We start from the raw sequence: 14,827 nt of genomic DNA on the forward strand, positions 1-14,827 counted from the left end.
AGAACCATACTTAGGTAGCCTTTTCCCACCTGTGTTTTGTGGGTAGTTGTTTTCTGTACCTGACAGAGTACCTGACAGAACTGTTGCGTTTTGTTCCACTTTTGTTTTTGTTTCAGTGTTCAGGTGATAATAAACATCATGAACACGTTCCACGCTGCGCTTTGGTCTACTCCTTCTTCCTCAGACCAACATCGTTACAGCTGTAGCTTCATTAATGTTAACAATTAATGTACAAGACTGTACAACCACACTGTTATTCACTTCGGGCCCTATTCATACTGGAGATAATTTGACTTCACATGGACTTAAGTCACAATGTTGAGTCTACTCATCTCAAGTCTGAATTGGGCCCTTCAATCACATGTTGCAATTTAACATCATAATTGTTTGTTTCTTTGTAAAATGCTTTTGTAAAATGCACTATCATTACTCAATTAGAATTACTTTGATTTAGGGTTGAACTATCTTCTTAAATAAAAGTACATTATAAAACTGGGCTTGATTTCACTTAGTACGCTCCATGTAATAAATAACACAAAATAATCAGCTTTATTTAATGAGGCCTAATAATAAATGCACACAGTGATTTAAACATCCCATCCCATCCATACACCACACTAAACCTACACATAGTCTGTGTCTGAAAAGGCATCCTATTCCCTACATACTATTGGGTGACACTTCGGACACAGCTATCCTCTTTCTAACAGTTAGGAGCCAAACGAATGATGCCAAGAACTCCAAGTGTAAATATGTCACTCTTGTGACTTGCCGATGCAATGATGTCACACACAAATCATCATCACCATGGTGATGCGCCATGACATAATTTCTTCAGACAGTTGAAATGCTGTTGTCGAGGGGGCGTGGCCACACTACCCTGCAGGTGTCACGTGTTTAACCAAAGTCTTATAATCAGTGACATCATCATAGATGACATCATCATCGCCTTCTCCATGGCGACTACGTTGTCGCTCCTGGCAACGGCTCACGGTTTGGAGCACGGTCACTAGGCGACGGTCTAGGGCGGAGAGGTGCAGCTCCGAGAGGAGGGGGGCCACGGAGAATAGAGGATCATGGGAAAGAGAGTCCCTCATGACATCACTGAGACGGTACTGGGGCACGGAGAGGAGACGCAGATGTAGGAGGGTGGAGCGACGGATCCTAGAGAGAAAGAGAGTGATGGAGTGAGAGTTATGAGAAAGAAGAGAAATAAATGATGATGGTGGTGGGGGTTCTACTAAGATAACATACTGAATTGTTTTAAGATGGTCATTTAGTTATTTTATTTCGAATTTTAGGACCTCTTGGTATATAAAAAAAAATGTTACTAGCCTACAGAAACACATTGAATAACAGATTCATACATGGAAAAACAATACAGCAGAAGGAAGTTTGTTTTCAAGTGTCTATCCTTTATCTGAGAGTTATAAGAAAGATAAGGAAATGATTGTGTTTTTTTACACATATTTAACCCCTTTTGTTAGAACACCATCGTGTTTGTGAGTCTCATCTTTCCATAGAGTGATCACATTACTTTGTACGCCAAACCCTTCGCATGCTATCTATGTTTTTTAGAGAAATCCACATTTCTGGATGTCTGCTGGTCTGATAAACGCCGCTGTAGCTCTGCCACCTCCCACTGTAGATGCGGAAGGCCAACATCGGTGGATGGGGTGGATTGAGACGCAGCCCATGTAAAAACAGATATCTCTAGCTGAAACAGATAGATTTTTATGGAGATGTTTTTATTATGCTAATTAGATTCCTGCGGGGGCGCGGACATTGACTCTTCGGGGTGCTTAGTTATGCACACCAGGTTTTACCTGCAGCACTGCTCCAGAGGTGTCAGGATAGAGGGTTCATCTTTAGAGTGGCGTCCAAACCTGTAGTCCGCACACACAGTGTCAATGTTACAATCAACCATCGTTAGTTAAACCTGTAGTCAGCACACAGACAGTGTCAATGTTACAATCAACCATCGTTAGTTAAACCTGTAGTCAGCACACAGACAAATGTCAATGTCAGACACACACACATGCATGCACACACCATTAAAAAATCAGATCATCAATTTCATTGTCAGGATACTCACGCCCTCCCATTGTCTAAGTGCAGAAGGAAAGTGTTGTTGCCAAACTTCTCAAACGTCTCATAGTGGTGTCGGTCCATATTACCTGTAACAAAATAATTAGTGTCTTTGTGTTTTATTTTCAGCTTTTTCCTCTTTCTGCTCATTGAAAAGACGTTGGTCTCCATGAACAGCACCATAGAAAGGTATTATTATTACAGCATCATTACTATTATAGTTCTAATATATTATTATGTCCTGACCCAGACCTACCCATGAGGAAGTCTAGTATAGTCATGTCTATCAGGTCCACCAGTCTCCCTCCCCAGCCCAGACCTACCCATGAGGAAGTCTAGTATAGTCATGTCTATCAGGTCCACCAGTCTCCCTCCCCAGCCCAGACCTACCCATGAGGAAGTCTAGTATAGTCATGTCTATCAGGTCCACCAGTCTCCTTCCCTCCCCAGACCTACCCATGAGGAAGTCTAGTATAGTCATGTCTATCAGGTCCACCAGTCTCCCTCCCCAGCCCAGACCTACCCATGAGGAAGTTTAGTATAGTCATGTCTATCGGGTCCACCAGTCTCCCTTCCCTCCCCAGACCTACCCATGAGGAAGTCTAGTGTAGTCATGTCTATCAGGTCCACCAGTCTCCCTCCCCAGCCCAGACCTACCCATGAGGAAGTTTAGTATAGTCATGTCTATCGGGTCCACCAGTCCCCCTCCCCTCCCCAGACCTACCCATGAGGAAGTCTAGTGTAGTCATGTCTATCAGGTCCACCAGTCTCCCTCCCCAGCCCAGACCTACCCATGAGGAAGTCTAGTATAGTCATGTCTATCGGGTCCACCAGTCTCCCTCCCCTCCCCAGACCTACCCATGAGGAAGTCTAGTATAGTCATGTCTATCAGGTCCACCAGTCTCCCTCCCCAGCCCAGACCTACCCATGAGGAAGTCTAGTATAGTCATGTCTATCAGGTCCACCAGTCTCCCTCCCAAGCCCAGACCTACCCATGAGGAAGTCTAGTGTAGTCATGTCTATCAGGTCCACCAGTCTCCCTCCCCAGCCAAGACCTACCCATGATGAAGTCTAGTATAGTCATGTCTATCAGGTCCACCAGTCTCCCTCCCCAGCCCAGACCTACCCATGAGGAAGTCTAGTATAGTCATGTCTATCAGGTCCACCAGTCTCCCTCCCCAGCACAGACCTACCCATGATGAAGTCTAGTATAGTCATGTCTATCAGGTCCACCAGTCTCCCTCCCCAGCCCAGACCTACCCATGAGGAAGTCTAGTATAGTCATGTCTAACAGGTCCACCAGTCTCCCTCCCTCCCCAGCCCAGATCTACCCATGAGGAAGTCTAGTATAGTCATGTCTATCAGGTCCACCAGTCTCCCTCCCTCCCCAGCCCAGATCTACCCATGAGGAAGTCTAGTATAGTCATGTCTAACAGGTCCACCAGTCTCCCTCCCCAGCCCAGACCTACCCATGAGGAAGTCTAGTATATTCATGTCTAACAGGTCCACCAGTCTCCCTCCCCAGCCCAGACCTACCCATGAGGAAGTCTAGTATAGTCATGTCTATCAGGTCCACCAGTCTCCCTCCCCAGCCCAGACCTACCCACTATGAAGTCTAGTATAGTCATGTCTATCAGGTCCACCAGTCTCCCTCCCCAGCCCAGACCTACCCATGAGGAAGTCTAGTATAGTAATGTCTATCAGGTCCACCAGTCTCCCTCCCCAGCCCAGACCTACCCATGAGGAAGTTTAGTATAGTCATGTCTATCAGGTCCACCAGTCTCCCTCCCCAGCCCAGACCTACCCATGAGGAAGTCTAGTATAGTCATGTTTATCAGGTCCACCAGTCTCCCTCCCCAGCCCAGACCTACCCATGAGGAAGTCTAGTATAGTCATGTCTATCAGGTCCACCAGTCTCCCTCCCCAGCCCAGATCTACCCATGAGGAAGTCTAGTATAGTCATGTCTATCAGGTCCACCAGTCTCCCTCCCCAGCCCAGATCTACCCATGAGGAAGTCTAGTATAGTCATGTCTATCAGGTCCACCAGTCTCGCTCCCCAGCCCAGACCTACCCATGAGGAAGTCTAGTATAGTCATGTCTATCAGGTCCACCAGTCTCCCTCCCCAGCCCAGACCTACCCATGAGGAAGTCTAGTATAGTCATGTTTATCAGGTCCACCAGTCTCCCTCCCTCCCCAGCCCAGACCTACCCATGAGGAAGTCTAGTATAGTCATGTCTATCAGGTCCACCAGTCTCCCTCCCCAGCCCAGACCTACCCATGAGGAAGTCTAGTATAGTCATGTCTATCAGGTCCACCAGTCTCCCTCCCCAGCCCAGACCTACCCATGAGGAAGTCTAGTATAGTCATGTCTATCAGGTCCACCAGTCTCCCTCCCCAGCCCAGACCTACCCACGAGGAAGTCTAGTATAGTCATGTCTATCAGGTCCACCAGTCTCCCTCCCCAGCCCAGACCTACCCATGAGGAAGTCTAGTATAGTCATGTCTATCAGGTCCACCAGTCTCCCTCCCCAGCCCAGACCTACCCATGAGGAAGTCTAGTATAGTCATGTCTATCAGGTCCACCAGTCTCCCTCCCCAGCCCAGACCTACCCATGATGAAGTCTAGTATAGTCATGTCTATCAGGTCCACCAGTCTCCCTCCCCAGCCCAGACCTACCCATGAGGAAGTCTAGTATAGTCATGTCTATCAGGTCCACCAGTCTCCCTCCCCAGCCCAGACCTACCCATTATGAAGTCTAGTATAGTCATGTCTATCAGGTCCACCAGTCTCCCTCCCCAGCCCAGACCTACCCATGATGAAGTCTAGTATAGTCATGTCTATCAGGTCCACCAGTCTCCCTCCCCAGCCCAGACCTACCCATGATGAAGTCTAGTATAGTCATGTCTATCAGGTCCACCAGTCTTCCTCCCCAGCCCAGACCTACCCATGATGAAGTCTAGTATAGTCATGTTTATCAGGTCCACCAGTCTTCCTCCCCAGCCCAGACCTACCCATGATGAAGTCTAGTATAGTCATGTTTATCAGGTCCACCAGTCTCCCTCCCCAGCCCAGACCTACCCATGATGAAGTCTAGTATAGTCATGTCTATCAGGTCCACCAGTCTCCCTCCCCAGCCCAGACCTACCCATGAGGAAGTCTAGTATAGTCATGTCTATCAGGTCCACCAGTCTCCCTCCCCAGCCCAGACCTACCCATGAGGAAGTCTAGTATAGTCATGTCTATCAGGTCCACCAGTCTCCCTCCCTCCCCAGCCCAGACCTACCCATGATGAAGTCTAGTATATTCATGTCTATCAGGTCCACCAGTCTCCCTCCCCAGCCCAGACCTACCCATGAGGAAGTCTAGTATAGTCATGTCTATCAGGTCCACCAGTCTCCCTCCCCAGCCCAGACCTACCCATGAGGAAGTCTAGTATAGTCATGTCTATCAGGTCCACCAGTCTCCTTCCCTCCCCAGACCTACCCATGAGGAAGTCTAGTATAGTCATGTCTATCAGGTCCACCAGTCTCCCTCCCCAGCCCAGACCTACCCATGAGGAAGTCTAGTATAGTCATGTCTCAGGTCCACCAGTCTCCCTCCCCAGCCCAGATCTACCCATGAGGAAGTCTAGTATAGTCATGTCTATCAGGTCCACCAGTCTCCCTCCCTCCCCAGCCCAGATCTACCCATGAGGAAGTCTAGTATAGTCATGTCTATCAGGTCCACCAGTCTCCCTCCCCAGCCCAGACCTACCCATGAGGAAGTCTAGTATAGTCATGTCTATCAGGTCCACCAGTCTCCCTCCCCAGCCCAGACCTACCCATGAGGAAGTCTAGTATAGTCATGTCTCAGGTCCACCAGTCTCCCTCCCCAGCCCAGATCTACCCATGAGGAAGTCTAGTATAGTCATGTCTATCAGGTCCACCAGTCTCCCTCCCCAGCCCAGACCTACCCATGAGGAAGTCTAGTGTAGTCATGTCTATCAGGTCCACCAGTCTCCCTCCCCAGCCCAGACCTACCCATGAGGAAGTCTAGTATAGTCATGTCTATCAGGTCCACCAGTCTCCTTCCCTCCCCAGACCTACCCATGAGGAAGTCTAGTATAGTCATGTCTATCAGGTCCACCAGTCTCCCTCCCCAGCCCAGACCTACCCATGAGGAAGTCTAGTATAGTCATGTCTATCAGGTCCACCAGTCTCCCTCCCTCCCCAGCCCAGACCTACCCATTATGAAGTCTAGTATAGTCATGTCTATCAGGTCCACCAGTCTCCCTCCCCAGCCCAGACCTACCCATGAGGAAGTCTAGTATAGTCATGTCTATCAGGTCCACCAGTCTCCCTCCCCAGCACAGACCTACCCATGAGGAAGTCTAGTATAGTCATGTCTATCAGGTCCACCAGTCTCCCTCCCCAGCCCAGACCTACCCATGAGGAAGTCTAGTATAGTCATGTCTATCAGGTCCACCAGTCTCCTTCCCTCCCCAGACCTACCCATGAGGAAGTCTAGTGTAGTCATGTCTATCAGGTCCACCAGTCTCCCTCCCCAGCCCAGACCTACCCATGAGGAAGTCTAGTATAGTCATGTCTATCAGGTCCACCAGTCTCCCTCCCCTCCCCAGACCTACCCATGAGGAAGTCTAGTATAGTCATGTCTATCAGGTCCACCAGTCTCCCTCCCCAGCCCAGACCTACCCATGAGGAAGTCTAGTATAGTCATGTCTATCAGGTCCACCAGTCTCCCTCCCAAGCCCAGACCTACCCATGAGGAAGTCTAGTGTAGTCATGTCTATCAGGTCCACCAGTCTCCCTCCCCAGCCAAGACCTACCCATGAGGAAGTCTAGTATAGTCATGTCTATCAGGTCCACCAGTCTCCCTCCCCAGCCCAGACCTACCCATGAGGAAGTCTAGTATAGTCATGTCTATCAGGTCCACCAGTCTCCCTCCCCAGCACAGACCTACCCATGAGGAAGTCTAGTATAGTCATGTCTATCAGGTCCACCAGTCTCCCTCCCCAGCCCAGACCTACCCATGAGGAAGTCTAGTATAGTCATGTCTAATAGGTCCACCAGTCTCCTTCCCTCCCCAGCCCAGACCTACCCATGAGGAAGTCTAGTATAGTCATGTCTATCAGGTCCACCAGTCTCCCTCCCTCCCCAGCCCAGATCTACCCATGAGGAAGTCTAGTATAGTCATGTCTAACAGGTCCACCAGTCTCCCTCCCCAGCCCAGACCTACCCATGAGGAAGTCTAGTATAGTCATGTCTATCAGGTCCACCAGTCTCCCTCCCCAGCCCAGACCTACCCATGAGGAAGTCTAGTATAGTCATGTCTATCAGGTCCACCAGTCTCCCTCCCCAGCCCAGACCTACCCATTATGAAGTCTAGTATAGTCATGTCTATCAGGTCCACCAGTCTCCCTCCCCAGCCCAGACCTACCCATGATGAAGTCTAGTATAGTCATGTCTATCAGGTCCACCAGTCTCCCTCCCCAGCCCAGACCTACCCATGAGGAAGTTTAGTATAGTCATGTCTATCAGGTCCACCAGTCTCCCTCCCCAGCCCAGACCTACCCATGAGGAAGTCTAGTATAGTCATGTTTATCAGGTCCACCAGTCTCCCTCCCCAGCCCAGACCTACCCATGAGGAAGTCTAGTATAGTCATGTCTATCAGGTCCACCAGTCTCCCTCCCCAGCCCAGATCTACCCATGAGGAAGTCTAGTATAGTCATGTCTATCAGGTCCACCAGTCTCCCTCCCCAGCCCAGATCTACCCATGAGGAAGTCTAGTATAGTCATGTCTATCAGGTCCACCAGTCTCCCTCCCCAGCCCAGACCTACCCATGAGGAAGTCTAGTATAGTCATGTCTATCAGGTCCACCAGTCTCCCTCCCCAGCCCAGACCTACCCATGAGGAAGTCTAGTATAGTCATGTTTATCAGGTCCACCAGTCTCCCTCCCTCCCCAGCCCAGACCTACCCATGAGGAAGTCTAGTATAGTCATGTCTATCAGGTCCACCAGTCTCCCTCCCCAGCCCAGACCTACCCATGAGGAAGTCTAGTATAGTCATGTCTATCAGGTCCACCAGTCTCCCTCCCCAGCCCAGACCTACCCATGAGGAAGTCTAGTATAGTCATGTCTATCAGGTCCACCAGTCTCCCTCCCCAGCCCAGACCTACCCACGAGGAAGTCTAGTATAGTCATGTCTATCAGGTCCACCAGTCTCCCTCCCCAGCCCAGACCTACCCATGAGGAAGTCTAGTATAGTCATGTCTATCAGGTCCACCAGTCTCCCTCCCCAGCCCAGACCTACCCATGAGGAAGTCTAGTATAGTCATGTCTATCAGGTCCACCAGTCTCCCTCCCCAGCCCAGACCTACCCATGATGAAGTCTAGTATAGTCATGTCTATCAGGTCCACCAGTCTCCCTCCCCAGCCCAGACCTACCCATGAGGAAGTCTAGTATAGTCATGTCTATCAGGTCCACCAGTCTCCCTCCCCAGCCCAGACCTACCCATGATGAAGTCTAGTATAGTCATGTCTATCAGGTCCACCAGTCTCCCTCCCCAGCCCAGACCTACCCATGATGAAGTCTAGTATAGTCATGTCTATCAGGTCCACCAGTCTCCCTCCCCAGCCCAGACCTACCCATGATGAAGTCTAGTATAGTCATGTCTATCAGGTCCACCAGTCTTCCTCCCCAGCCCAGACCTACCCATGATGAAGTCTAGTATAGTCATGTTTATCAGGTCCACCAGTCTTCCTCCCCAGCCCAGACCTACCCATGATGAAGTCTAGTATAGTCATGTTTATCAGGTCCACCAGTCTCCCTCCCCAGCCCAGACCTACCCATGATGAAGTCTAGTATAGTCATGTCTATCAGGTCCACCAGTCTCCCTCCCCAGCCCAGACCTACCCATGAGGAAGTCTAGTATAGTCATGTCTATCAGGTCCACCAGTCTCCCTCCCCAGCCCAGACCTACCCATGAGGAAGTCTAGTATAGTCATGTCTATCAGGTCCACCAGTCTCCCTCCCTCCCCAGCCCAGACCTACCCATGAGGAAGTCTAGTATATTCATGTCTATCAGGTCCACCAGTCTCCCTCCCCAGCCCAGACCTACCCATGAGGAAGTCTAGTATAGTCATGTCTATCAGGTCCACCAGTCTCCCTCCCCAGCCCAGACCTACCCATGAGGAAGTCTAGTATAGTCATGTCTATCAGGTCCACCAGTCTCCTTCCCTCCCCAGACCTACCCATGAGGAAGTCTAGTATAGTCATGTCTATCAGGTCCACCAGTCTCCCTCCCCAGCCCAGACCTACCCATGAGGAAGTCTAGTATAGTCATGTCTCAGGTCCACCAGTCTCCCTCCCCAGCCCAGATCTACCCATGAGGAAGTCTAGTATAGTCATGTCTATCAGGTCCACCAGTCTCCCTCCCTCCCCAGCCCAGATCTACCCATGAGGAAGTCTAGTATAGTCATGTCTATCAGGTCCACCAGTCTCCCTCCCCAGCCCAGACCTACCCATGAGGAAGTCTAGTATAGTCATGTCTATCAGGTCCACCAGTCTCCCTCCCCAGCCCAGACCTACCCATGAGGAAGTCTAGTATAGTCATGTCTCAGGTCCACCAGTCTCCCTCCCCAGCCCAGATCTACCCATGAGGAAGTCTAGTATAGTCATGTCTATCAGGTCCACCAGTCTCCCTCCCCAGCCCAGACCTACCCATGAGGAAGTCTAGTGTAGTCATGTCTATCAGGTCCACCAGTCTCCCTCCCCAGCCCAGACCTACCCATGAGGAAGTCTAGTATAGTCATGTCTATCAGGTCCACCAGTCTCCTTCCCTCCCCAGACCTACCCATGAGGAAGTCTAGTATAGTCATGTCTATCAGGTCCACCAGTCTCCCTCCCCAGCCCAGACCTACCCATGAGGAAGTCTAGTATAGTCATGTCTATCAGGTCCACCAGTCTCCCTCCCTCCCCAGCCCAGACCTACCCATGATGAAGTCTAGTATAGTCATGTCTATCAGGTCCACCAGTCTCCCTCCCCAGCCCAGACCTACCCATGAGGAAGTCTAGTATATTCATGTCTATCAGGTCCACCAGTCTCCCTCCCCAGCACAGACCTACCCATGATGAAGTCTAGTATAGTCATGTCTATCAGGTCCACCAGTCTCCCTCCCCAGCCCAGACCTACCCATGATGAAGTCTAGTATAGTCATGTCTATCAGGTCCACCAGTCTCCCTCCCCAGCCCAGACCTACCCATGAGGAAGTCTAGTATATTCATGTCTATCAGGTCCACCAGTCTCCCTCCCCAGCCCAGACCTACCCATGAGGAAGTCTAGTATAGTCATGTCTATCAGGTCTACCAGTCTCCCTCCCCAGCCCAGACCTACCCATGATGAAGTCTAGTATAGTCATGTCTATCAGGTCCACCAGTCTCCCTCCCCAGCCCAGACCTACCCATGAGGAAGTCTAGTATAGTCATGTCTATCAGGTCCACCAGTCTCCCTCCCCAGCCCAGACCTACCCATGAGGAAGTCTAGTATAGTCATGTCTATCAGGTCCACCAGTCTCCCTCCCTCCCCAGCCCAGACCTACCCATGAGGAAGTCTAGTATAGTCATGTCTATCAGGTCCACCAGTCTCCCTCCCCAGCCCAGACCTACCCATGAGGAAGTCTAGTATAGTCATGTCTATCAGGTCCACCAGTCTCCCTCCCCAGCCCAGACCTACCCATGAGGAAGTCTAGTATATTCATGTCTATCAGGTCCACCAGTCTCCCTCCCCAGCCCAGACCTACCCATTATGAAGTCTAGTATAGTCATGTCTATCAGGTCCACCAGTCTCCCTCCCCAGCCCAGACCTACCCATGAGGAAGTCTAGTATAGTCATGTCTATCAGGTCCACCAGTCTCCCTCCCCAGCCCAGACCTACCCATGAGGAAGTCTAGTATAGTCATGTCTATCAGGTCCACCAGTCTCCCTCCCCAGCCCAGACCTACCCATGATGAAGTCTAGTATAGTCATGTCTATCAGGTCCACCAGTCTCCCTCCCCAGCCCAGACCTACCCATGATGAAGTCTAGTATAGTCATGTCTATCAGGTCCACCAGTCTCCCTCCCCAGCCCAGACCTACCCATGAGGAAGTCTAGTATAGTCATGTCTATCAGGTCCACCAGTCTCCCTCCCCAGCCCAGACCTACCCATGAGGAAGTCTAGTATAGTCATGTCTATCAGGTCCACCAGTCTCCCTCCCCAGCCCAGACCTACCCATGATGAAGTCTAGTATAGTCATGTCTATCAGGTCCACCAGTCTCCCTCCCCAGCCCAGACCTACCCATGAGGAAGTCTAGTATAGTCATGTCTATCAGGTCCACCAGTCTCCCTCCCCAGCCCAGACCTACCCATGAGGAAGTCTAGTATAGTCATGTCTATCAGGTCCACCAGTCTCCCTCCCCAGCCCAGACCTACCCATGAGGAAGTCTAGTATAGTCATGTCTATCAGGTCCACCAGTCTCCCTCCCCAGCCCAGACCTACCCATGAGGAAGTCTAGTATAGTCATGTCTATCAGGTCCACCAGTCTCCCTCCCCAGCCCAGACCTACCCATGAGGAAGTCTAGTATAGTCATGTCTATCAGGTCCACCAGTCTCCCTCCCCAGCCCAGACCTACCCATGAGGAAGTCTAGTATAGTCATGTCTATCAGGTCCACCAGTCTCCCTCCCCAGCCCAGACCTACCCATGAGGAAGTCTAGTATAGTCATGTCTATCAGGTCCACCAGTCTCCCTCCCCAGCCCAGACCTACCCCCTGAGGAAGTCTAGTATAGTCATGTCTATCAGGTCCACCAGTCTCCCTCCCCAGCCCAGACCTACCCATGATGAAGTCTAGTATAGTCATGTCTATCAGGTCCACCAGTCTCCCTCCCCAGCCCAGACCTACCCATGAGGAAGTCTAGTATAGTCATGTCTATCAGGTCCACCAGTCTCCCTCCCCAGCCCAGACCTACCCATGATGAAGTCTAGTATAGTCATGTCTATCAGGTCCACCTGTCTCCCTCCCCAGCCCAGACCTACCCATGATGAAGTCTAGTATAGTCATGTCTATCAGGTCCACCAGTCTCCCTCCCCAGCCCAGACCTACCCATGAGGAAGTCTAGTATAGTCATGTTCTATCAGGTCCACCAGTCTCCCTCCCCAGCCCAGACCTACCCATGAGGAAGTCTAGTATAGTCATGTCTATCAGGTCCACCAGTCTCCCTCCCCAGCCCAGATCTACCCATGAGGAAGTCTAGTATAGTCATGTCTATCAGGTCCACCAGTCTCCCTCCCCAGCCCAGACCTACCCATGAGGAAGTCTAGTATAGTCATGTCTATCAGGTCCACCAGTCTCCCTCCCCAGCCCAGACCTACCCATTATGAAGTCTAGTATAGTCATGTCTATCAGGTCCACCAGTCTCCCTCCCCAGCCCAGACCTACCCATGAGGAAGTCTAGTATAGTCATGTCTATCAGGTCCACCAGTCTCCCTCCCCAGCCCAGACCTACCCATGAGGAAGTCTAGTATAGTCATGTTTATCAGGTCCACCAGTCTCCCTCCCCAGCCCAGACCTACCCATGAGGAAGTCTAGTATAGTCATGTCTATCAGGTCCACCAGTCTCCCTCCCCAGCCCAGATCTACCCATGAGGAAGTCTAGTATAGTCATGTCTATCAGGTCCACCAGTCTCCCTCCCCAGCCCAGATCTACCCATGAGGAAGTCTAGTATAGTCATGTCTATCAGGTCCACCAGTCTCCCTCCCCAGCCCAGACCTACCCATGATGAAGTCTAGTATAGTCATGTCTATCAGGTCCACCAGTCTCCCTCCCCAGCCCAGACCTACCCATGAGGAAGTCTAGTATAGTCATGTCTATCAGGTCCACCAGTCTCCCTCCCCAGCCCAGACCTACCCATTATGAAGTCTAGTATAGTCATGTCTATCAGGTCCACCAGTCTCCCTCCCCAGCCCAGACCTACCCATGAGGAAGTCTAGTATAGTCATGTCTATCAGGTCCACCAGTCTCCTTCCCTCCCCAGACCTACCCATGAGGAAGTCTAGTATAGTCATGTCTATCAGGTCCACCAGTCTCCCTCCCCAGCCCAGACCTACCCATGAGGAAGTCTAGTATAGTCATGTCTATCAGGTCCACCAGTCTCCCTCCCCAGCCCAGACCTACCCATGAGGAAGTCTAGTATAGTCATGTCTATCAGGTCCACCAGTCTCCCTCCCCAGCCCAGACCTACCCATGATGAAGTCTAGTATAGTCATGTCTATCAGGTCCACCAGTCTCCCTCCCCAGCCCAGACCTACCCATGAGGAAGTCTAGTATAGTCATGTCTATCAGGTCCACCAGTCTCCCTCCCCAGCCCAGACCTACCCATGAGGAAGTCTAGTATAGTCATGTCTATCAGGTCCACCAGTCTCCCTCCCCAGCCCAGACCTACCCATGAGGAAGTCTAGTATAGTCATGTCTATCAGGTCCACCAGTCTCCCTCCCCAGCCCAGACCTACCCATGAGGAAGTCTAGTATAGTCATGTCTATCAGGTCCACCAGTCTCCCTCCCCAGCCCAGACCTACCCATGATGAAGTCTAGTATAGTCATGTCTATCAGGTCCACCAGTCTCCCTCCCCAGCCCAGACCTACCCATGATGAAGTCTAGTATAGTCATGTCTATCAGGTCCACCAGTCTCCCTCCCCAGCCCAGACCTACCCATGAGGAAGTCTAGTATATTCATGTCTATCAGGTCCACCAGTCTCCCTCCCCAGCCCAGACCTACCCATGAGGAAGTCTAGTATAGTCATGTCTATCAGGTCCACCAGTCTCCCTCCCCAGCCCAGACCTACCCATGAGGAAGTCTAGTATAGTCATGTCTATCAGGTCCACCAGTCTCCCTCCCCAGCCCAGACCTACCCATGAGGAAGTCTAGTATAGTCATGTCTATCAGGTCCACCAGTCTCCCTCCCCAGCCCAGACCTACCCATGATGAAGTCTAGTATAGTCATGTCTATCAGGTCCACCAGTCTCCCTCCCCAGCCCAGACCTACCATGAGGAAGTCTAGTATAGTCATGTCTATCAGGTCCACCAGTCTCCCCCCCCCAGCCCAGACCTACCCATGAGGAAGTCTAGTATAGTCATGTCTATCAGGTCCACCAGTCTCCCTCCTCCCAGCCAGACCTACCCATGAGGAAGTCTAGTATAGTCATGTCTATCAGGTCCACCAGTCTCCCTCCCCAGCCCAGACCTACCCATGAGGAAGTCTAGTATAGTCATGTCTATCAGGTCCACCAGTCTCCCTCCCCAGCCAGACCTACCCATGAGGAAGTCTAGTATAGTCATGTCTATCAGGTCCACCAGTCTCCCTCCCCAGCCAATGTATATACCACCATACACGCACTACACACACATACATACAACATGTATAATACAACCATACACCACTACATATCTACAATACAACATGTTAATACCACCATACACCACTACACATCTACAAAACAACATGTATAATACCACCATACAACACTAGATAATGCCATTCCATTCGCTCTGTTCCAGACATTATTATGAGCCGTTTGTATTGGTATTTATTAGGATCTGCCAAGGCAGCAGCTACTCTTCCTGGGGTCCAAACACATTAAGGCACTTATATCACATATAATACAATACATCATATAACATTATTATATACAATACAC

At 50.8% G+C, this 14,827-nt stretch overlaps 1 protein-coding gene across 1 annotated transcript in view; it reads right to left on the reverse strand.

The window, feature by feature from the left end:
- Positions 1-875: 875 nt before the first annotated feature.
- LOC120032463 (extracellular serine/threonine protein kinase FAM20C-like) overlaps positions 876-14,827 on the reverse strand; it is a 19,674-nt gene continuing 5,722 nt past the window's right edge. Inside the window, 3 exon segments of the mRNA XM_038978568.1 lie at positions 876-1,164; positions 1,827-1,886; positions 2,096-2,177. Coding sequence (XP_038834496.1) covers positions 876-1,164; positions 1,827-1,886; positions 2,096-2,177 — 431 coding nt within the window.

Source organism: Salvelinus namaycush, chromosome 39, assembly GCF_016432855.1.
Source record: "Salvelinus namaycush isolate Seneca chromosome 39, SaNama_1.0, whole genome shotgun sequence".
Taxonomy (NCBI): Eukaryota; Metazoa; Chordata; class Actinopteri; order Salmoniformes; family Salmonidae; genus Salvelinus; species Salvelinus namaycush.